Genomic DNA, 24,011 nt, shown 5'->3' on the forward strand with positions numbered 1-24,011 from the left:
GGACCTTGGGCCTGTCACTCCTGCTCAGGCCATGCCCGCCCCCGCACACCTCTCATTGGCCTACGTCCAACACCAATGCCACACTGTCCCACCCCTCACTGACTCTCATTGGCCTGCGTCCAATGCCCGCCCCCGCACACCTCTCATTGGCCTGCGTCCCACCCCTCACTGACTCTCATTGGCCTGCGTCCCACCCCTCACTGACTCTCATTGGCCTGCTTTTCACAGCTATCAAAACCTTCACGTCTGCTACCACAGACTGCCGAATCAGGTACAGCAGTGTTTCCCAAACTGTGCGGCTTGGCTAGAGGGGCGCCGCGGTCAGGGCCGCCAGCAGCGGGAAACAAGGGCTGCTAGCTCATTTAAATAAAAAAACCTCTGAGGGGAAGCAGAGGAGCGATCACGTGACCGCTCCCATCCAATGGGGCTGCAGCCTGCCCGGCATTGCAACTGCAGAGCCACCAGACAGCACCAAGGTGTGTGTGTGTGTGTGTGTGTGTGTGTGTGTGTGTGTGTGTGTGTGTGTGTGTGTGTGTGTGTGTGTGTGTGTGTGTGTGTGTGTGTGTGTGTGTGTGTGTGTGTGTGTGTGTGTGTGTGTGTGTGTGTGTGTGTGTGTGTGTGTGTGTGTGTGTGTGTGAGAAAAACGGGCTGCAGGGTGTGTGTGTGTTTATATGTGTATATATGTGTGGTGTGTGTATGTATGTGTGGTGTGTGTGTATATATATATATATATATATATATATATATATATATATATACTGTATATATATATATGTGTGTGTGTATATATGTATGTGTGGTGTATATGGATGTGTGTGGTGTGTGTGTGTGTGTGTGTATATATGTATATATGTGTGTGTATGTATGTGTGGTGTGTGTGTATATATATATATATATATATATATATATATATATACACATGAAGGTCAGTCAGCACACTGTAGTAGAAAAGGTTGTAATAGCAGATGCTAGTCCCATAGAGAATAAGTATGATACGAACCAATCCAAAGACCAGTAAAGAGACAGCAGACCGCACGGGGTTAATCCAAAAATCTATATTCACAACATGAAATACACGTAAGCCAACATTTCGGTCCCACAGAGAGACCTTCCTCAGGGCCGGCCCCGAGGAAGGTCTCTCTGTGGGACCGAAATGTTGGCTTACGTGTATTTCATGTTGTGAATATAGATTTTTGGATTAACCCCGTGCGGTCTGCTGTCTCTTTACTGGTCTTTGGATTGGTTCGTATCATATATATATATATATATATATATATATATATATATAATGTGTGGTGTGTATATATGTATGTGTGGTGTATATATATATATATATATATATATATATATATATATATATATATATATATAATGTGTATGTGTGGTGTATATATATGTGTGGTGTGTGTGTGTATATGTATGTATATATAGATATATATATATGTGTGTGTGTGTATATGGATGTGTGGTGTATATGGATGTGTGTGGTGTGTGCGTGTGAATATATTTATCAAAGTTGCACAATGTTAATAAATAATTTATTCTCACATGTCTTTTTTTTTTTTCATTTTTAAATATTATATAATGTACACACACACACACACACACACACACACACACACACACACACACACACACACACACACACACACACACACACACACACACACACACACACACACACACACACACACACACTGACAGCTACCAAGTGACAAATACACACAGTGATACCCGCCTACCAAGCGCGCTTGCTGTCTCCTCTGCCAGGCAGCGCTGATTACAGATGCAGGGGCTTTGTGCATCTGTTCAGCCCGGCTCAGCGACGCTGAGAGAGGGAGGCCCGGCGCGCACGCTGGAGGAGCAGCACCGGGAGACTGAGAGAGAGAGTGAGGTCAGAGAGAGAGTGATGTCAGAGAGAGAGAGAGAGTGAGGTCAGAGAGAGAGAGAGTGAGGTCAGAGAGAGAGAGTGAGGTCAGAGAGAGAGAGAGAGTGAGGTCAGAGAGAGAGAGAGGGAGGTCAGAGAGAGAGAGAGAGGTCAGAGAGAGAGAGAGAGGTCTGAGAGAGAGAGAGTGAGAGAGAGTGAGAGAGAGAGTGAGGTCAGAGAGAGAGAGAGTGAGGTCAGAGAGAGAGTGAGGTCAGAGAGAGAGAGTGAGGTCAGAGAGAGTGAGAGTGTGTGAGGGAGACACCAACTGCGCACTGCAACTGTTAGGTATGTATATACACCTTTGTTTTTACTTTGGGCGCCGCGTAAAAATCCTGATCGCCTTGGGGAGCCTTGAACCGAAAAAGTTTGGGAACCACTGAGGTACAGAATCTACACACAACGCACAAACACAGCACACACACACATTCACACAACACCAAACACTGCAGACTGCCTCTTCAAACCCCCCCTCCCCTCCACGCCACACATCTCCCTCCCGCAACCGGACCGCGAGGCCGCGGCCTCCACTCACACACCATGGCAACGATGTCCCTCCCCCTATCCCGCTACCTCACACAGTGTAGCTCCCGCGAACCGCACAGCACGCCACATCTCCTGCACCTCACACAGCTCCCTACCGCAACCAGACCGCGAAGCCCCCTACCCCGCTACACCATGCCACCAATGTCCCTCCCCCTATCCCGCTACCTCACACAGTGTAGCTCCCGCGAACCGCACAGCACGCCTCACATCTCCTGCACCTCACACATCTCTCTACCGCAACCGGACCGCGAGGCCCCCTACCCCGCTACACCATGCCACCAATGTCCCTCCCCCTATCCCGCTACCTCACACCGTGTAGCTCCCGCGAACCGCACAGCACGCCACATCTCCTGCACCTCACACAGCTCCCTACCGCAACCGGACCGCGAAGCCCCCTACCCCGCTACACCATGCCACCAATGTCCCTCCCCCTATCCCGCTACCTCACACAGTGTAGCTCCCGCGGACCGCACAGCACGCCTCACATCTCCTGCACCTCACACATCTCCCTCCGCAACCGGACCGCGAGGCACCCTACCCCGCTACACCATGCCACCAATGTCCCTCCCCCTATCCCGCTACCTCACACAGTGTAGCTCCCGCGAACCGCACAGCACGCCTCACATCTCCTGCACCTCACACATCTCTCTACCGCAACCGGACCGCGAAGCCCCCTACCCCGCTACACCATGCCACCAATGTCCCTCCCCCTATCCCGCTACCTCACACAGTGTAGCTCCCGCGGACCGCACAGCACGCCTCACATCTCCTGCACCTCACACATCTCCCTCCGCAACCGGACCGCGAGGCCCCCTACCCCGCTACACCATGCCACCAATGTCCCTCCCCCTATCCCGCTACCTCACACAGTGTAGCTCCCGCGGACCGCACAGCACGCCTCACATCTCCTGCACCTCACACATCTCCCTACCGCAACCGGACCGCGAGGCCCCCTACCCCGCTACACCATGCCACCAATGTCCCTCCCCCTATCCCGCTACCTCACACAGTGTAGCTCCCGCGGACCGCACAGCACGCCTCACATCTCCTGCACCTCACACGTCTCCCTACCGCAACCGGACCGCGAGGCCCCCTACCCCGCTACACCATGCCACCAATGTCCCTCCCCCTATCCCGCTACCTCACACAGTGTAGCTCCCGCGGACCGCACAGCACGCCTCACATCTCCTGCACCTCACACATCTCCCTACCGCAACCGGACCGCGAGGCCCCCTACCCCGCTACACCATGCCACCAATGTCCCTCCCCCTATCCCGCTACCTCACACAGTGTAGCTCCCGCGGACCGCACAGCACGCCTCACATCTCCTGCACCTCACACATCTCCCTACCGCAACCGGACCGCGAGGCCCCCTACCCCGCTACACCATGCCACCAATGTCCCTCCCCTATCCCGCTACCTCACACAGTGTAGCTCCCGCGAACCGCACAGCACGCCTCACATCTCCTGCACCTCACACATCTCCCTACCGCAACCGGACCGCGAGGCCGCGGCCTACACTCACACACCATGGCAACGATGTCCCTCCCCCTATCCCGCTACCTCACACAGTGTAGCTCCCGCGGACCGCACAGCACGCCTCATCTCCTGCACCTCACACAGCTCCCTACCGCAACCGGACCGCGAGGCCGCGGCCTACACTCACACACCATGGCAACGATGTCCCTCCCCCTATCCCGCTACCTCACACAGTGTAGCTCCCGCGGACCGCACAGCACGCCTCATCTCCTGCACCTCACACAGCTCCCTACCGCAACCGGACCGCGAGGCCGCGGCCTACACTCACACACCATGCCACCAATGTTCCTCCCCCTATCCCGCTACCTCACACAGTGTAGCTCCCGCGGACCGCACAGCACGCCACATCTCCTGCACCTCACACAGCTCCCTACCGCAACCGGACCGCGAGGCCGCGGCCTACACTCACACACCATGGCAACGATGTCCCTCCCCCTATCCCGCTACCTCACACAGTGTAGCTCCCGCGAACCGCACAGCACGCCTCACATCTCCTGCACCTCACACAGCTCCCTACCGCAACCGGACCGCGAGGCCGCGGCCTACACTCACACACCATGCCACCAATGTTCCTCCCCCTATCCCGCTACCTCACACAGTGTATGACAACACCTACCACTGGAAATCAGATGTTCGTTGAAATAAAATATGTTTTCCTAACTATTTTACTGTCTGTATAATGTACACAACACTCACCCACACAAAACCCCCTCATACACACACACACACACACACGCAAACATCCTGTCATTCTATGCCACACACTACACTCAAAAACATGCCATTTTTAACATGTGTATGACCAACAACACGCACTCACACACGTCACACACACAACATGCCTCATACACACACACACGCCATCACACACCAGCAACACACACACATGCTCTCACACACACCACACACCATGCCACCGATGTCACTCCCGCTATCCCGCTACCTCACACACTCTACCTCCCGCGGAACAACCAGCCTGACATCTCCTGCACCTCACACATCTCCCTCCGCAACCGGACCGCAACGCCGCGGACTACAGTCAAACAGCATGCCACCAATGTCACTCCCGCTACCTCACACACTGTATGACAACACCTACCACTGAAACTCAGCTGTTCCTTACAATAAAATATGTTTTCCTAACAATTTCACTGTCTGTATAATTTATTCTAAAACACTTCTCACACCACCACTCACACACAACACTCACCCACACAAAACCCCCTCATACACACACACACACACGCAAACATCCTGTCATTCTATGCCACACATAACAACAAATCACACCTCACCTTCACCCTCATAATACACACACTACACTCAAAAACATGCAATTTACAACATGTCTATGACCAACAACACGCACTCACACACACAACATGCGTCATACACACACACATGCTCTCACACACAACACACACACAAATACACAAACACATGCACGCACTCAGCAACGCCACACGCCCTCAACCACGCAACACACGTACTCACACACACACACCAACCTCCTCTGCTGATACAACACACAAAACAACACTTCAACATAACCTTAACTACCACACACAACACAACCACCACTAAACAAACACACACACCCAACCCACTGTTCCAATTACCTACCCTTCACCATACACACTACACTGAATACAATGCACATTTACACGTCTCACCACCCACTCCCATTGCACATCAACATCCCACCACACACAAACATATACAACAACACAACACCTCCGCTACTAACACACCTAGCACAATAAATCACCTCTTCCTTTCAATAACATATTTTACACAAAACATTACTATTTACACATCTGTCTAATTTATTGCACACAAACACTCAACTAACCAACACTGACACACACACTCACACACCACACACTCACTATCACATCACACACTCACTCATCCACACACACACCCCACACAATCAACAATCACACACAATAATTACATACACAGTCACCCACCCACCCACTCAGTCACCCACCCACTCAGTAACCCACCCACCCACTCACTTAGTCACTCAAAAACTCACTTAGTCACCCACCCACTCACTCAGTCACCCACCCACTCACCCACCCAGTCAAGTCACCCACCCAGTCAGTCACCCACCCAGTCAGTCAGTCACCCACCCAGTCAGTCACCCACCCACCCACCCAGTCACCCATCCAGTCACCCACCCACCCACCCAGTCACCCACCCACTCAGTCACCCACCCACTCAGTCACCCACCCACCCAGTCAACTCAGTCAACTCAGTCACCCACCCACTCAGTCACCCACCCAGTCACTCAGTCACCCACCCATTCAGTCACCCATTCAGTCAGTCACCCAGTCACCCACCCAGTCAGTCACCCACTCACCCACCCACTCACTCACCCAGTCAGTCACCCAGTCAGTCACCCACTCACCCACCCAGTCAGTCACCCACTCACCCACCCAGTCAGTCACCCACTCACCCACCCAGTCAGTCACCCACTCACCCAGTCAGTCACCCACCCACCCAGTCAGTCACCCACTCACCCACCCAGTCACCCACTCACCCACCCAGTCAGTCACACACTCACCCACCCAGTCAGTCTCCCACTCACCCACCCAGTCAGTCTCCCACCCAGTCTCCCACCCAGTCTCCCACCCAGTCTCCCACCCAGTCTCCCACCCAGTCTCCCACCCAGTCTCCCACCCAGTCTCCCACCCAGTCTCCCACTCAGTCTCCCACTCAGTCTCCCACTCACCCACCCATTCAGTTTCCCACTCACCCACCCATTCAGTTTCCCACTCACCCACCCATTCAGTTTCCCACTCACCCACCCATTCAGTTTCCCACTCACCCACCCATTCAGTTTCCCACTCACCCACCCATTCAGTTTCCCACTCACCCACCCATTCAGTTTCCCACTCACCCACCCATTCAGTCTCCCACTCACCCACCCATTCAGTCTCACACTCACCCACCCATTCAGTCTCACACTCACCCACCCATTCAGTCTCACACTCACCCACCCATTCAGTCTCACACTCACCTACCCAGTCTCACCCAAAACCACCCACCCAGTCACTGACCCCACCCACCCACTCACCGACCCCACCCACCCACTCACCGACCCCACCCACCCACTCACTGACCCACCCAGTCACCGACCCCAGTCACTGACCCACCCAGTCACCGACCCTGAAAAAGTCACCCAGTCACCGACCCACCCACCGACCCAAACTCACCCACCCACCCACCAACCCAGAGTCACCCACCCACCCACCTACCCAAAGTCACCCACCCACCGACCCAAAGTCACCCACCGACCCAAAGTCACCCACCCACCAACCCAAAGTCACCCACCCACCGACCCAAAGTCACCGACCCACCGACCCAAAGTCACACACCCACCGACCCAAAGTCACACACCCACCGACCCAAAGTCACCCACCCACCGACCCAAAGTCACCCACCTACCGACCCAAAGTCAAACCGACCCAAAGTCACCCACCCAGTCACCGACCCAAAGTCACCCACTCAGTCACCAACCCACCCACCCACTCAGTCAAGTGTCACCCACCCACCCACACAGTCACCCACACACTCAGTCAACTCAGTCACCCACCTAGCTGTCAAGGGGGGGGGGGAAGCCTAACCCTGTCGTACGCCCCCCCCCAAAATTACATCCCGGGCAACGCCGGGTCTCTCAGCTAGTATATATATATAAACACACACACAAAAAGTGCAGTTGCTCACACTATATAAATAAGTGGTTAAGCCAGACCCAAAAATTAATACAGAGAATCCTGAGAAAAAACAATTTCTAAACAGGATAGCCTGTAACCAAATAACTAGGGAAACACTGGTGGTGCTGGGGGAAAGAGAAATAAATATAACACACAAAAAGACTGAGACAATCCCCAAAATAGCACTCTAAATATACCACAGAATAACTAATCTAATATAAAGAAAAAAGACTTGGATTCTAAGTCAAAATAGAAAAAGGAAATGATTTTAATAACGAGCAATAAGACACACTAACATTAAAAACATAAACACACTGTAGGCAGCATAACAAAAATAAAAAAGCTGTGACTAGAAAAAGAATGCATTTAATATCGCTGAAAGTAAAACCATATATAAACTTACAGTAGAGGTGATTTGGTGCTCAAGCATGAAATCCCATTAGATTATAATGTGAAGGAACACTTCTGGGACATAATATAATTCAAACCTAAAAAAGAGCTCCAGTTGCCCTGAAGGCAGGGGTAGATGCACAAAAACACCCCCCCCTAATCTCATTGGGCTGGCCCCAGGTAAGTACTCACGAATGTGTCACCAGTGGTCCCTCTCAGTTTGCGTGCTGTTGCCAATAGGGAGAAGTCCAATGCAATGTGGGTTGGTGCAACGCACAGCAAAAAAGGTGTGATGGCAGGTCTGGCAAAAATATTCTTTATTGTAGGGACATAAAAACAGAAGGCTGCAACCTTCTACGCGTTTCGTGCAGACAAATTGCACTTTATCAAGAAGTGTATTAACATGGTATACAACACGCTATATATAGGGGGACAGTCTGCCGATTTTGGCGCCAAACTCACTCATTGGAAGCCTCATGCTAATTAAACAAATAATGTGTAGCTGTGTAAGCATCATGGGGGTGGCTGGTTACCTGTTTGCACTGCAGGAGAGCCGCCTCCAAACACACTGCTCGGTGACACGCACCGCAGTGCAATGGAGGGCCAAATCTCGCGAGATGCGCCTCAAGCAAGCCACGTTCTTGCCGCGCATGCGCAAATCAAAATTCTCAAAAATCAGTCTTAAATCCCGCGAGTGATACCACCAAGGTCCTAAGTACTCGCGCATGCGCCCACATGCTTAGTAGTAACTTGGATTTAAACTGACTGCAATTGATGTGTACCCACCCACGCAACAAGGATGTTCGTGGGGATGCCTAATAAACCTACAGACACCCACATTACTAATCCATGGAGCGGGTGCAACAACTCTGTCTTGGACTCAACAACCTCTTGCGGAGGGGTGCCCACCGGCTATCACTGCAAACAAGCGGGCCACATCAAAGCCCGATGTCCGGACCCTGCGCAGTTGGGTGAAGAAGCCCCTCAGGGCCAGCGCTCACGAGCTGCAGAAAAGGTAACCCGTTTAACGGCATCCTCCGATGGCTCCCACCCAGCGGGGGTGACAACTCTCAGCGGAACGTCCCCTGGAGAACCTGGCCGGGCTGCATTGGCAACAGCGGCAGAGAGCAGCGGCCATCCATTGGCACCCGGCAAAGAACAGCGGAGTGGCGGCCGGAGCAGATCTTTTCCGGCCATTAGCAGCGGTGTTGGACCCCGGGCCCGACCTGATATGGTCCGGCCAGTGGAAGTGCTCCCCGGACGTGGGATGCAGGCGGCGGCGGAGGAGAAGCCGCGATTCCGGCAAGATGCTGGAGCCGATTTGGTTTGGGGGGAGGGTCAGGGTGTGCGGGAGGTGGGTGTTTTGCCGTGTTTGGAGGAGTCGATGATTCTCAGCGATGACCGGAGCCCCACGATCTACGCCGGCGACCCTGTGCCGAAGCCATGACAGGGGGCTTCTCTAATACTCACACCTCAGGGACAGGGGGCTTCTCTAATACTCACACCTCAGAGACAGGGGGCTTCTCTAATACTCACACCTCAGGGACAGGGGGCTTCTCAAATACTCACACCTCAGAGACAGGGGGCTTCTCTAATACTCACACCTCAGAGACAGGGGGCTTCTCTAACACTCACACCTTAGTGACAGGGGGCTTCTCTAATACTCACACCTCAGAGACAGGGGGCTTCTCTAATAATCACACCTCAGAGACAGGGGTTTCTCCAATACTCACACCTCAGAGACAGGGGGCTTCTCTAATACTCACACCTCAGGGACAGGGGGCTTCTCTAATACTCACACCTCAGGGACAGGGGGCTTCTCTAATACTCACACCGTAGTGACAGGGGGCTTCTCTAATACTCACACCTCAGGGACAGGGGGCTTCTCTAATACTCACACCTCAGAGACAGGGGGCTTCTCTAATACTCACACCTCAGAGACAGGGGGCTTCTCTAATACTCACACCTCAGAGACAGGGGGCTTCTCTAATACTCACACCTCAGGGACAGGGGGCTTCTCTAATACTCACACCTCAGATACAGGGGTTTCTCTATTACTCCCACCTCAGAGACAGGTGGCTTCTCTAATACTCACACCTCAGGGACAGGGGGCTTCTCTAACACTCACACCTCAGAGACAGGGGGCTTCTCTAATACTCACACCTCAGATACAGGGGTTTCTCTATTATTCCCACCTCAGAGACAGGGGGCTTCTCTAATACTCACACCTCAGAGACAGGGGGCTTCTCTAATACTCACACCTCAGGGACAGGGGGCTTCTCTAATACTCACACCTCAGGGACAGGGGGCTTCTCTAATACTCACACCTCAGATACAGGGGTTTCTCCAATACTCACACCTCAGAGACAGGGGGCTTCTCTAACACTCACACCTCAGGGACAGGGTGCTTCTCTAACACTCACACCTCAGGCTTCTCTAATACTTACACCTCAGGGACAGGGGGCTTCTCTAATACTCACACCTTAGTGACAGGGGGCTTCTCTAATACTCACACCTTAGTGACAGGGGTCTTCTCTAATACTCACACCTTAGTGACAGGGGGATTCTCTAATACTCACACCTTAGTGACAGGGGGCTTCTCTAATACTCACACCTCAGAGACAGGGGGCTTCTCTAATACTCACACCTCAGGGACAGGGGGCTTCTCTAATTGTATGTCTTTATTTATATAGCGCCATTAATGTACATAGCGCTTCACAGTAGTAATACACGTGGTAATCATATAAATAACAGATAATATAAATAACAGATCATGGGAATAAGTGCTTTAGACATAAACATAACATTAAGGAAGAGGAGTCCCTGCCCCGAGGAGCTTACAGTCTAATTGGTAGGTAGGGAGAACGTACAGAGACAGTAGGAGGGAGTTCTGGTAAGTGCGTCTGCAGGGGGCCAAGCTTTATGTATCATGTGTTCAGAATATCCACAGTGCTATTCATATGCTTCTTTAAGCAAGTGTGTCTTAAGGTGGGTCTTAAAGGTGGATAGAGAGGGTGCTAGTCGGGTACTGAGGGGAAGGGCATTCCAGAGGTGTGGGGCAGTCAGTGAGAAAGGTTTAAGGCGGGAGAGGGCTTTAGATACAAAGGGGGTAGAAAGAAGACATCTAATACTCACACCTTAGTGACAGGGTGCCTCTCTATTACTCAAACCTCAGTGACGGGGTTTCTCTAATACTCACACCTCAGGGACAGGGGTTTCTCCAATACTCACACCTCAAAGGCAGGGGGCTTCTCTAATACTCACACCTCAGGGACAGGGGTTTCTCCAATACTCACACCTCAAAGGCAGGGGGCTTCTCTAATACTCACACCTCAGGGACAGGGGGCTTCTCTAATACTCACATCTCGGGGACAGCGGGCTTCTCTAATACTCACACCTCAGGGACAGGGGACGTCTCAAACACTCACACCTCAGAGACAGGGGGCTTCTCTAATACTCACTCCTAAGAGACGGGGGCTTCTCTAATACTCACACCTCAGGGACAGGGGGCTTCTCTAATACTCACACCTCAGAGGCAGGGAGTTTCTCTAATACTCACACCTCAGAGACGGGGTTTCTCTAATACTCACACCTCAGGGACAGGGGGCTACTCTAATACTTACACCTCAGAGACAGGGAGTTTCTCTAATACTCACATCTCAGGGACAGGGGGCTTCTCTAATACTCACACCTCAGAGGCAGGGGGCTTCTCTAATACTCACACCTCAGGGACAGGGGGCTTCTCTAATACTCACATCTCGGGGACAGCGGGCTTCTCTAATACTCACACCTCAGGGACAGTGGGCTTCTCTAATACTCACACCTCAGAGACAAGGGACTTCTCTAATACTCACACCTCAGGGACAGGGAGTTTCTCTAATACTCACCTCAGAGACAAAGGGCTTCTCTAATACTCACACCTCAGAGGCAGGGAGTTTCTCTAATACTCAGCCCTTCAGAGACAGGGGGCTTCTCTAATACTCACCTCAGGGACAGTGACTTCTCTAATACTCACACCTGAGGGACAGTGACTTCTCTAATACTCGCACCTCAGGGACAGTGACTTCTCTAATACTCGCACCTCAGAGACGGGGGCTTCTCGTACACAGAGACAGGGGGCCTCTCTAATACACAGAGACAGGGGGCCTCTCTAATACACAGAGACAGGGGGCCTCTCTAATACACAGAGACAGGGGGCCTCTCTAATACACAGAGACAGGGGGCCTCTCTAATACACAGAGACAGGGGGCCTCTCTAATACACAGAGACAGGGGGCCTCTCTAATACACAGAGACAGGGGGCCTCTCTAATACACAGACCGATGGTAAATGTTTCTGACAATATAATGTATATTGCAATATGGATATAATATAAATCCCATTAGCTGGCTGATAATTGCTTGCACATATCGTGTATAGAAGGGGGTGGGCCCCTCCGAATGGGTTATAATGGCCCTGTCCCCTCGGGTCTCACCGTGCTCGCCCGCTCCGGGTGGACGTTTACCGTCGGTTCAGCCCAACCCCAATCATTTCGCCCGGAGAACTGGGCCCTCGGCAGCCTGTGCACCTGCTGGTCAGCCGGGACCCCCAGGACGATGCTGTCCAGGAATGTGGGCCGTGCGGGGGGCTTCTTCCTCCTGGGGAGCAGAGACACAGGTGAGCCATGTCATTGCAGTGTACACCGTGCAGAACATAGAATGAGCACCCACCTGAAGAGCTGACAATCTCATTTATGGTGCCTGAGCCACGAGGAGATAAAGTGACTTGGCCAATGTCACACCCGGATTTGCTACTCAGTCACCCACTTCAAAGGCTGTGCTCTTACCACTGAGAAGCTCTGCTTCCTACTGACCCCATTCACTTTCCCCACAATACTATCCAGATACTCTCATGTTGAGTATCACCTCGACAATCTTTCTATCCAAGTACCCCCATCACTCACCCCAATCACAAGATACCCCCATCACTTACCCCTACTACTGTATATACACTAAATAACCCCTTCACTTTCCAGATTATAAAGAGTTAATTAGCAGGAAGCCAAGTGTCAACTTTGATAGTGTCTGTGATGGTAGGGGTAAAACTGCGAGCATATTAAAGAGTAAGCCCAGGCAAGGCCCCTACCCGTCACGATGGGGGCCCAGCTGTGGGCCTAGCTTCCCCACGTTCTCATGGCTGACCCGTGTGACACTGTGCTCTGTGTCTCCCCCGTGCGTATATAATGTGAGCTATTGGAATGACTCCTCTGTGTGCGGAGGGGGAACGTTACTCAGCCAGCACATAAAGGAACTGGGTCCTGTTACCTGTAAGTAACGCCGTCGCCTGTAAGTAACGCCGTCGCCTGTAAGTAACGCCGTCGCCTGTAAGTAACGCCGTCACATGTAAGTAACGCCGTCGCCTGTAAGTAACGCCGTCACCTGGAAGTAACGCCGTCACCTGTAAGTAACGCCGTCGCCTGTAAGTAACGCCGTCGCCTGTAAGTAACGCCGTCGCCTGTAAGTAACGCCGTCACATGTAAGTAACGCCGTTCCTGGAAGTAACGCCGTCACCTGGAAGTAACGCCGTCGCCTGTAAGTAACGCCGTCGCCTGTAAGTAACGCCGTCGCCTGTAAGTAACGCCGTCGCCTGTAAGTAACGCCGTCGCCTGTAAGTAACGCCGTCGCCTGTAAGTAACGCCGTCGCCTGTAAGTAACGCCGTCGCCTGTAAGTAACGCCGTCGCCTGTAAGTAACGCCGTCGCCTGTAAGTAACGCCGTCGCCTGTAAGTAACGCCGTCGCCTGTAAGTAACGCCGTCGCCTGTAAGTAACGCCGTCGCCTGTAAGTAACGCCGTCGCCTGTAAGTAACGCCGTCGCCTGTAACTAACGCCGTCGCCTGTAACTAACGCCGTCGCCTGTAAGTAACGCCGTCGCCTGTAAGTAACGCCGTCGCCTGTAAGTAACGCCGTCGCCTGTAAGTAACGCCGTCGCCTGTAAGTAACGCCGTCGCCTGTAAGTAACGCCGTCGCCTGTAAGTAACGCCGTCCCATGTAAGTAACGCCGTCGCCTGTAAGTAACGCCGTCGCCTGTAAGTAACGCCGTCGCCTGTAAGTAACGCCGTCGCCTGTAAGTAACGCCGTCTCCTGTAAGTAACGCCGTCGCCTGTAAGTAACGCCGTCGCCTGTAAGTAACGCCGTCGCCTGTAAGTAACGCCGTCGCCTGTAAGTAACGCCGTCGCCTGTAAGTAACGCCGTCGCCTGTAAGTAACGCCGTCGCCTGTAAGTAACGCCGTCGCCTGTAAGTAACGCCTTCGCCTGTAAGTAACGCCGTCGCCTGGAAGTAACGCCGTCGCCTGTAAGTAACGCCGTCGCCTGTAAGTAACGCCGTCGCCTGTAAGTAACGCCGTCGCCTGTAAGTAACGCCGTCGCCTGTAAGTAACGCCGTCACCCGGAAGTAACGCCGTCACCCGGAAGTAACGCCGTCACCCGGAAGTAACGCCGTCACCCGGAAGTAACGTCGTCACCCGTAAGTAACGCCGTCGCCTGTAAGTAACGCCGTCGCCTGTAAGTAACGCCGTCGCCTGTAAGTAACGCCGTCGCCTGTAAGTAACGCCGTCGCCTGTAAGTAACGCCGTCGCCTGTAAGTAACGCCGTCGCCTGTAAGTAACGCCGTCGCCTGTAAGTAACGCCGTCGCCTGTAAGTAACGCCGTCGCCTGTAACGTCGCCTGTAAGTAACGCCGTCGCCTGTAAGTAACGCCGTCGCCTGTAAGTAACGCCGTCGCCTGTAAGTAACGCCGTCGCCTGTAAGTAACGCCGTCGCCTGTAAGTAACGCCGTCGCCTGTAAGTAACGCCGTCACCTGTAAGTAACGATAAGTAACGCCGTCACCTGTAAGTAACGCCGTCACCTGTAAGTAACGATAAGTAACGCCGTCGCCTGTAAGTAACGCCGTCGCCTGTAAGTAACGCCGTCACCTGTAAGTAACGATAAGTAACGCCGTCGCCTGTAAGTAACGCCGTCGCCTGTAAGTAACGCCGTCACCTGTAAGTAACGATAAGTAACGCCGTCACCTGTAAGTAACGCCGTCACCTGTAAGTAACGATAAGTAACGCCGTCGCCTGGAAGTAACGCCGTCGCCTGTAAGTAACGCCGTCGCCTGTAAGTAACGCCGTCGCCTGTAAGTAACGCCGTCACCCGTAAGTAACGCCGTCACCTGTAAGTAACGCCGTCACCCGTAAGTAACGCCGTCACCTGTAAGTAACGCCGTCGCCTGTAAGTAACGCCGTCACCTCGTCACCCGTAAGTAACGCCGTCACCTGTAAGTAACGCCGTCACCCGTAAGTAACGCCGTCACCTGTAAGTAACGCCGTCGCCTGTAAGTAACGCCGTCACCTCGTCACCTGTAAGTAACGCCGTCACCTGTAAGTAACGCGCCTGTAAGTAACGCCGTCGCCTGTAAGTAACGCCGTCGCCTGTAAGTAACGCCGTCACCTGGAAGTAACGCCGTCGCCTGTAAGTAACGCCGTCACCTGTAAGTAACGCCGTCACCTGTAAGTAACGCCGTCGCCTGGAAGTAACGCCGTCGCCTGGAAGTAACGCCGTCGCCTGGAAGTAACACCGTCGCCTGGAAGTAACGCCGTCGCCTGTAACTAACGCCGTCGCCTGGAAGTAACGCCGTCGCCTGGAAGTAACGCCGTCGCCTGGAAGTAACGCCGTCGCCTGTAAGTAACGCCGTCACCTGGAAGTAACGCCGTCTCCTGTAAGTAACGCCGTCGCCTGTAAGTAACGCCGTCACCCGTAAGTAACGCCGTCGCCTGTAAGTAACGCCGTCGCCTGGAAGTAACGCCGTCACCTGTAAGTAACGCCGTCGCCTGTAAGTAACGCCGTCACCTGTAAGTAACGCCGTCGCCTGTAAGTAACGCCGTCGCCTGTAAGTAACGCCGTCGCCTGTAAGTAACGCCGTCGCCTGTAAGTAACGCCGTCGCCTGTAAGTAACGCCGTCGCCTGTAAGTAACGCCGTCGCCTGTAAGTAACGCCGTCGCCTGTAAGTAACGCGTCGCCTGTAAGTAACGCCGTCGCCTGTAAGTAACGCCGTCACCTGGAAGTAACGCCGTCTCCTGTAAGTAACGCCGTCGCCTGTAAGTAACGCCGTCACCCGTAAGTAACGCCGTCGCCAGTAAGTAACGCCGTCGCCTGTAAGTAACGCCGTCGCCTGGAAGTAACGCGGTCGCCTGTAAGTAACGCCGTCGCCTGTAAGTAACGCCGTCGCCTGTAAGTAACGCCGTCGCCTGTAAGTAACGCCGTCGCCTGTAAGTAACGCCGTCGCCTGTAAGTAACGCCGTCGCCTGTAAGTAACGCCGTCGCCTGTAAGTAACGCCGTCACCTGTAAGTAACGCCGTCACCCGTAAGTAACGCCGTCACCCGTAAGTAACGCCGTCACCCGTAAGTAACGCCGTCACCCGTAAGTAACGCCGTCACCCGTAAGTAACGCCGTCACCCGTAAGTAACGCCGTCACCCGTAAGTAACGCCGTCACCCGTAAGTAACGCCGTCACCCGTAAGTAACGCCGTCACCCGTAAGTAACGCTGTTACCCGGGGTCAGTTTGAATTTCTCCCTCTCCTAAAACACTGTCACCTCCCATAGCCCTGATTGGTCGACGTAGCATCTGTGCTGTGATTGGTCGACGTAGCATCTGTGCTGTGATTGGCCGACGTAGCATCTGTGCTGTGATTGGTCGACGTAGCGTCTGCGCTGTAATTGGCTGACGTAGCATCTGTGCTGTGATTGGCTGATGAAGCATCTGTGCTGTGATTGGCTGACGCCGCATTCGTGGGATTATTGGCCAGCCGGTAACATGCGTGTGCTGATTGGTCAGCAGCCGTCCTCCATAGTTTCAGATAGAGGCCGGGGCCTATGCACTCGCCTGCCGATCAGTGTTAGATTAGTCCCAGGCTCACAGTCTGGGAGACCGTTGGTGTGCTACTCCAAGGTGCCGGAGACACAGATCTAGAACGAGGCTCCGTTGTGCAGAAGAGCGGGTCCTTCAAACTTGCTGGGACGTATCTAGCTCATCCCTACGGTCCCGTGGTACCTGGAGACTCTCAGTGTGTGGAAGACATCCTGGGACATCCTACGGACGTGGCGCCCAGCACCGAGTGAGCCAGGACTCCCCCATAGCCCGTGTTTGGTGAGTGTAAGCTCTGTGTATTGTGCCGTGTTGGCTGGCTCTGTTTGTGTATTGTGCCGTGTCGGCTGGCTCTGTTTGTGTATTGTGCCGTGTCGGCTGGCTCTGTTTGTGTATTGTCAATGATAGAAGGTAGTCTGGCACACGGAAAACTTCTGTATAACTCAGCTATTACCTGCCGTTGCCCACAGACAGAAGGGGACCGTCCTGCAACGTCCCCAGGAGTTCCCATGTAGAAGGCCCAGGCACTCGGTCTCCAATACAACACATTTTGTCAAGGTGAGAGCTCTTTTCCCGGTGGGAGATTTGTCCATTACGATGGTGTATGGTGCATGATACCTGCTGGTAACAGGAGGGCTGAGTCGCCCGCCGATGGTAGTGGGGACACAGGAACCGGCTTCTGGGGTTCATACCCCACATATCTCTTTAGCAGTGCAGCGCCTCCATCTGCCGTAGGCTCCAGGAACTGAAGGTGATCTCCCACGGTAGAACTTTTTACCTCTCCCCCCCGGTAAGGTAACGCACCAGGCAGGAGGTATAACAACAGGAACGGGTTTATTACTCTTCTGTACAGTTACAGGAACAAGGCAGGGTTCTGCCCGATGCAGTACTCTCAGCTCTCACTGAAGGATGGTCCCTGGACCGTCACTACAGGTCAAGGGCACCCACAGCCGTCCCAGCTCTTCCCCACCTCCCTAGCAGAGGCAGAGGTATGGTCCATACTCACTCTCCCCCGGGAAGAGCACATGGGAAGGCCCCAATCTCAGGCTCCCAGTTGTGTGACCTGCCTTCCTTAGTGGGGAAGGACACTACTAAATTTAGGGCGGTACCTGCCCTTAAGTACTGCCATGAGGAGGGCACCAGGACTGGCTCAGGATTGGTCATGCCCAGGCCTGATGTCACCGCCTCCCGCTGTCACTCAAATGCAGCTCCTCGGAGGGGGGAAACCCCATAGCAACTACTGGCACCCTGATAGTACCAGGGATTACTGCCAGCACAGGGCAGAATAGTAGTAATTAGGTGACCTGGCTACACATGCAAACACATACTCACATAGCTACGCACACACATACACACTCACATAGCTACGCAGACACATACACACTCAAATAGCTACGCAGACACATACACATACACACTCACATAGCTATGAACACACATACACACTCACATAGCTACGCACACACACACACACACACACACACACACACACACACACACACACACACACACACACACACACACACACACACACACACACTCATAGCTACATACACACTCACATAGCTACCCACACACATACACACTCACATAGCTACGCACACACATACACACTCACATAGCTACGCACACACATACACACTCACATAGCTACGCACACACATCGCATACACGTACAGATACACATACACATGCACACACAGCTATACACACATCGCATATACGTACAGATACACATGCACACACATAGCTACGCACACACATCGCATACACGTACAGATACACACACACACATGCACACACATGCACACACAGCTACGCACACACATCGCATACACGTACAGATACACACACACACATGCACACACATGCACACACAGCTACGCACACACATCGCATACACGTACAGATACACATACACATACACATGCACACACATAGCTACGCACACACATTGCATACACGTACAGATACACATACACATGCACACACATAGCTACGCACACACATTGCATACACGTACAGATACACATGCACACACATTGCATACACGTACAGATACACATGCACATGCACACACATAGCTACGCACACACATCGCATACACGTACAGATACACATACACATGCACACACATAGCTACGCACACACATCGCATACACGTACAGATACACATGCACACACATAGCTACGCATACACATTGCAAACACATACCGCATACACGTACAGATACACATACACATGCACGCACATAGCTACGCACACACATCGCATACACGTACAGATACACATAGCTACGCATACACATTGCAAACACATACACATATCGCATACATGTACAGATACACATACACATGCACACACATAGCTACGCACACACATCACATACACGTACAGATACACATACACATGCACACACATAGCTACGCACACACATCGCATACACGTACAGATACACATACACATGCACACACATAGCAAACACATACACATCGCATACATGTACAGATACACATACACATGCACACACATAGCTACGCACACACATCGCATACACGTACAGAAAAACATACACATGCACACACATAGCTACGCACACACTTCGCATACACGTACAGATACACATGCACATGCACACACATAGCTACGCATACACATTGCATACACGTACAGATACACATACACATGCACACACATAGCTACGCATACACATTGCATACACGTACAGATACACATACACATGCACACACATCGCATACGCATACACATATAGCTAAGCACACACATCGCATACACATACACATGCAAACACATACTCACATAGTTACACACATCGCATACACATGCAAACACATACTCACATAGTTACACACATCGCATACACATGCAAACACATACTCACATAGTTACACACATCGCATACACATGCAAACACATACTCACATAGTTACACACATCGCATACACATGCAAACACATACTCACATAGTTACACACATCGCATACACATGCAAACACATACTCACATAGTTACACACATCGCATACACATACACATGCAAACACATACTCACATAGATACGCACACACATCACATACACATACAGATACACACACACACCGAATACAAACGCACACACATACTCACATAGTTACACACATCGCATACACATGGAAACACATACTCGCATAGATACGCACTCACATCGCATACATAAAGATACGCACACACATACAGTACTCACATAGTTACACACATCGCATACACATGGAAACACATACTCGCATAGATGCACACACTCACATCGCATACATAAAGATACGCACGCACATTAATCTACAGTACATAAACCCGCAAAAATGCAATTATGTTAACCCTTGCATTGCCGGGTAGGAACCTTCGCAGATAAGAGGTTAAATATTTGCTGCGGGTGACCCAGAGGTAAGACCCGGAAAATAGATAACTTACCCAGGAAAGGGACACTGATACAATAATCTCTTTATTATGCCAGTACTGTATGTCCTGTAATACAAAGGTACAAAGGTACAAACACTACTACACACAACTGCACTTTAACTGGAGATTAAACACACTAATACACACAACTGCACTTTAACATGAGCTAAATACACTGCTACACACAACTGCACTTTAACGGGAGATTAAACACACTAATACACACAACTGCACTTTAACATGAGCTAAATACACTGCTACACACAACTGCACTTTAACGGGAGATTCAACACACTGCTACACACAACTGTACTTTAACGTGAGCTAAACACACTACTACACACAACTGCACTTTAACATGAGCTTAAACACACTGCTACACACAACTACACTTTATTGTGAGCTTAAACACACTTCTACACACAACTGCACTTTAACGGGAGATTAAACACACTGCTACACACAACTACACTATATTGTGACCTTAAACACACTGCTACACACCTACACTTTATTGTGAGTTTAAACACACTGCTACACACAACTGCACTTTAACGGGAGATTAAACACTGCTACACACAACTGCACTTTAACGGGAGATTAAACACACTGCTACATACAACTACACTATATTGTGACCTTAAACACACTGCTACACACCTACACTTTATTGTGAGCTTAAACACACTGCTACACACAACTGCACTTTAACGGGAGATTAAACACACTGCTACACACAACTGCACTTTAACGGGAGATTAAACACACTGCTACACACAACTACACTTTATTGTGAGCTTAAACACACTGCTACACACAACTACACTTTATTGTGAGCTTAAACACACTGCTACACACAACTGCACTTTAACGTGAGCTAAATACACTGCTACACACACAACTGCACTTTTTACAATAAGGAAATTCAGGGGAGTGTTACACTTAGACAGGAGGTGACTAATACCAGGGGGCAGTGTGAGTGTGTGTGAGCTCATCACACAGGGGGCAGTGTGAGTGTGTGTGAGACCATCACACAGGGGTCAGTGTGAGTGTGTGTGAGACCATCACACAGGGGGCAGTGTGAGTGTGTGTGGGAGACCGTCACACAGGGGGCAGTGTGAGTGTGTGTGAGCTCATCACACGGGTCAGTGTGAGTGTGTGTGAGACCATCACACAGGGGTCAGTGTGAGTGTGTGTGAGACCATCACACAGGGGGCAGTGTGAGTGTGTGTGAGACCATCACACAGGGGTCAGTGTGAGTGTGTGTGAGACCATCACACAGGGGGCAGTGTGAGTGTGTGTAAGACCATCACACAGGGGGCAGTGTGAGTGTGTGAGCTCATCACACAGGGGGCAGTGTGAGTGTGTGTGAGCTCATCACACAGGGGTCAGTGTGAGTGTGTGTGAGACCATCACACAGGGGTCAGTGTGAGTGTGTGTGAGACCATCACACAGGGGGCAGTGTGAGTGTGTGTGAGACCATCACACAGGGGGCAGTGTGAGTGTGTGTGAGCTCATCACACAGGGGTCAGTGTGAGTGTGTGTAAAACCATCACACAGGGGTCAGTGTGAGTGTGTGTGAGCCCATCACACGGGGCAGTGTGAGTGTGTGTGAACTCATCACACAGGGGTTAGTGTGAGAGCTCATCACACAGGGGTCAGTGTGAGTGTGTGAGCTCATCACACAGCGGGCAGTGTGAGTGTGTGGGAGCTCATCGATCAGGGGGCAATGTGAGTGTGTGTGTGCTCATCACACGGGGCAGTGTGAGTGTGTGGGAGCTCATCACACAGGGGGCAATGTGAGTGTGTGTGAGCTCATCACACGGGGCAGTGTGAGTGTGTAGGAGCTCATCACACAGGGGGCAGTGTGAGTGTGTGAGACCATCACACAAGGGGCAGTGTGAGTGTGTGTGAGCTCATCACACAAGGGGCAGTGTGAGTGTGTGTGAGACCATCACACAAGGGGCAGTGTGAGTGTGTGAGCTCATCACACAGGGGGCAGTGTGAGTGTGTGGAAGCTCATCACACAGGGGGCAGTGTGAGTGTGTGAGAGCTCATCACACAAGGGGCAATATGAGTGTGTGTGAGACCATCACACAAGGGGCAGTGTGAGTGTGTGTGAGACCATCACACAAGGGGCAGTGTGAGTGTGTGAGCTCATCACACAGGGGGCAGTATGAGTGTGTGGGAGCCCATTACACAGGGGGCAGTGTGAGTGTGTGGGAGCCCATTACACAGGGGGCAGTGTGAGTGTGTGAGCTCATCACACAGGGGGCAGTGTGAGTGTGTGTGAGCTCATCACACAAGGGGCAGTGTGAGTGTGTGTGAGCTCATCATACAGGGGGCAATGTGAGTGTATTGTATTGTATGTCTTTATTTATATAGCGCCAAAAGTGTACTCAGCGCTTCACACAGAATACAGTACAGGGAATTAAAATGATACAATAAGTGCAGCAAAATCAGACAATAGGAAAGGAAATCCCTGCCCCGAAGAGCTTACAATCTAAGAGTTATGTTGGGAGAGTTACAGAGACAGCAGGTGAGGGAATAAGTGCTGTGTATGGCAGTGCTTGGCCACAATAGGTGGTAGGAGTGGCTGAGTGTGGGACAGTAACTATGAGTGCAGGCTATTGGGATGCTTAACTTGGGTGAGTTTTAAGGTTAGTCAGTATTAAATCAGAAGGTTAACACTATTTACAGGGGAAGAGATGGCAGGCTGCATGGGTGATATCAGGTATGTGACTTGGTTCAGGCTGTGTGTGTGAGACCATCACACAGGGGGCAGTGTGAGTGTGTGAGCTCATCACATGGGGCAGTGTGAGTGTGTGTGAGACCATCACACATGGGGCAGTGTGAGTGTGTGAGCTCATCACACAGGGGGCAGTGTGAGTGTGTGAGCTCATCACACAGGGGGCAGTGTGAGTGTGTGTGAGACCATCACACAGGGGGCAGTGTGAGTGTGTGTGAGACCATCACACAGGGGGCAGTGTGAGTGTGTGAGCTCATCACACAGGGGGCAGTATGAGTGTGTGGGAGCCCATTACACAGGGGGCAGTGTGAGTGTGTGGGAGCCCATTACACAGGGGGCAGTGTGAGTGTGTGAGCTCATCACACAGGGGGCAGTGTGAGTGTGTGTGAGACCATCACACAGGGGGCAGTGTGAGTGTGTGTGAGACCATCACACAGGGGGCAGTGTGAGTGTGTGAGCTCATCACATGGGGCAGTGTGAGTGTGTGTGAGACCATCACACAAGGGGCAGTGTGAGTGTAACGGGAGGCCAGGACTAATCTATATCGCCAGACAGAAACACCACAGGTTATCAAATTAATTTATTGGAAAACATTAATCCACAACAATATAGGTACATAGACAACATACCCAAATGGGGAATACTGGAGTTACCTATAGTCCTAGGTGCAGGGACTTCCCCAGAGAGATTTTCCCTGATCTTCTGTTACGCCGATGCTCACCACAAACCGGGACCGGACCGCGGGGCTGAGGTGGGGTTATATAATCACCGACCTTAGTCCGCGCAGACTGATCCGGAGTGC

General features: G+C 51.9%; 1 protein-coding gene across 7 annotated transcripts in view; it reads right to left on the reverse strand.

Moving 5' to 3' along the window:
- Positions 1-24,011, reverse strand: part of LOC142473266 (uncharacterized) — a 111,926-nt gene that overhangs the window by 2,146 nt on the left and 85,769 nt on the right. For all 7 annotated transcript variants that reach the window (XM_075580465.1, XM_075580462.1, XM_075580461.1 and 4 more), the window contains one exon: positions 12,598-12,760. In XM_075580465.1, coding sequence (XP_075436580.1) covers positions 12,598-12,760 — 163 coding nt within the window. The remainder of the gene's footprint in view (positions 1-12,597; positions 12,761-24,011) is intronic.

Source organism: Ascaphus truei, assembly GCF_040206685.1.
Source record: "Ascaphus truei isolate aAscTru1 chromosome 2 unlocalized genomic scaffold, aAscTru1.hap1 SUPER_2_unloc_2, whole genome shotgun sequence".
NCBI lineage: Eukaryota > Metazoa > Chordata > Amphibia > Anura > Ascaphidae > Ascaphus > Ascaphus truei.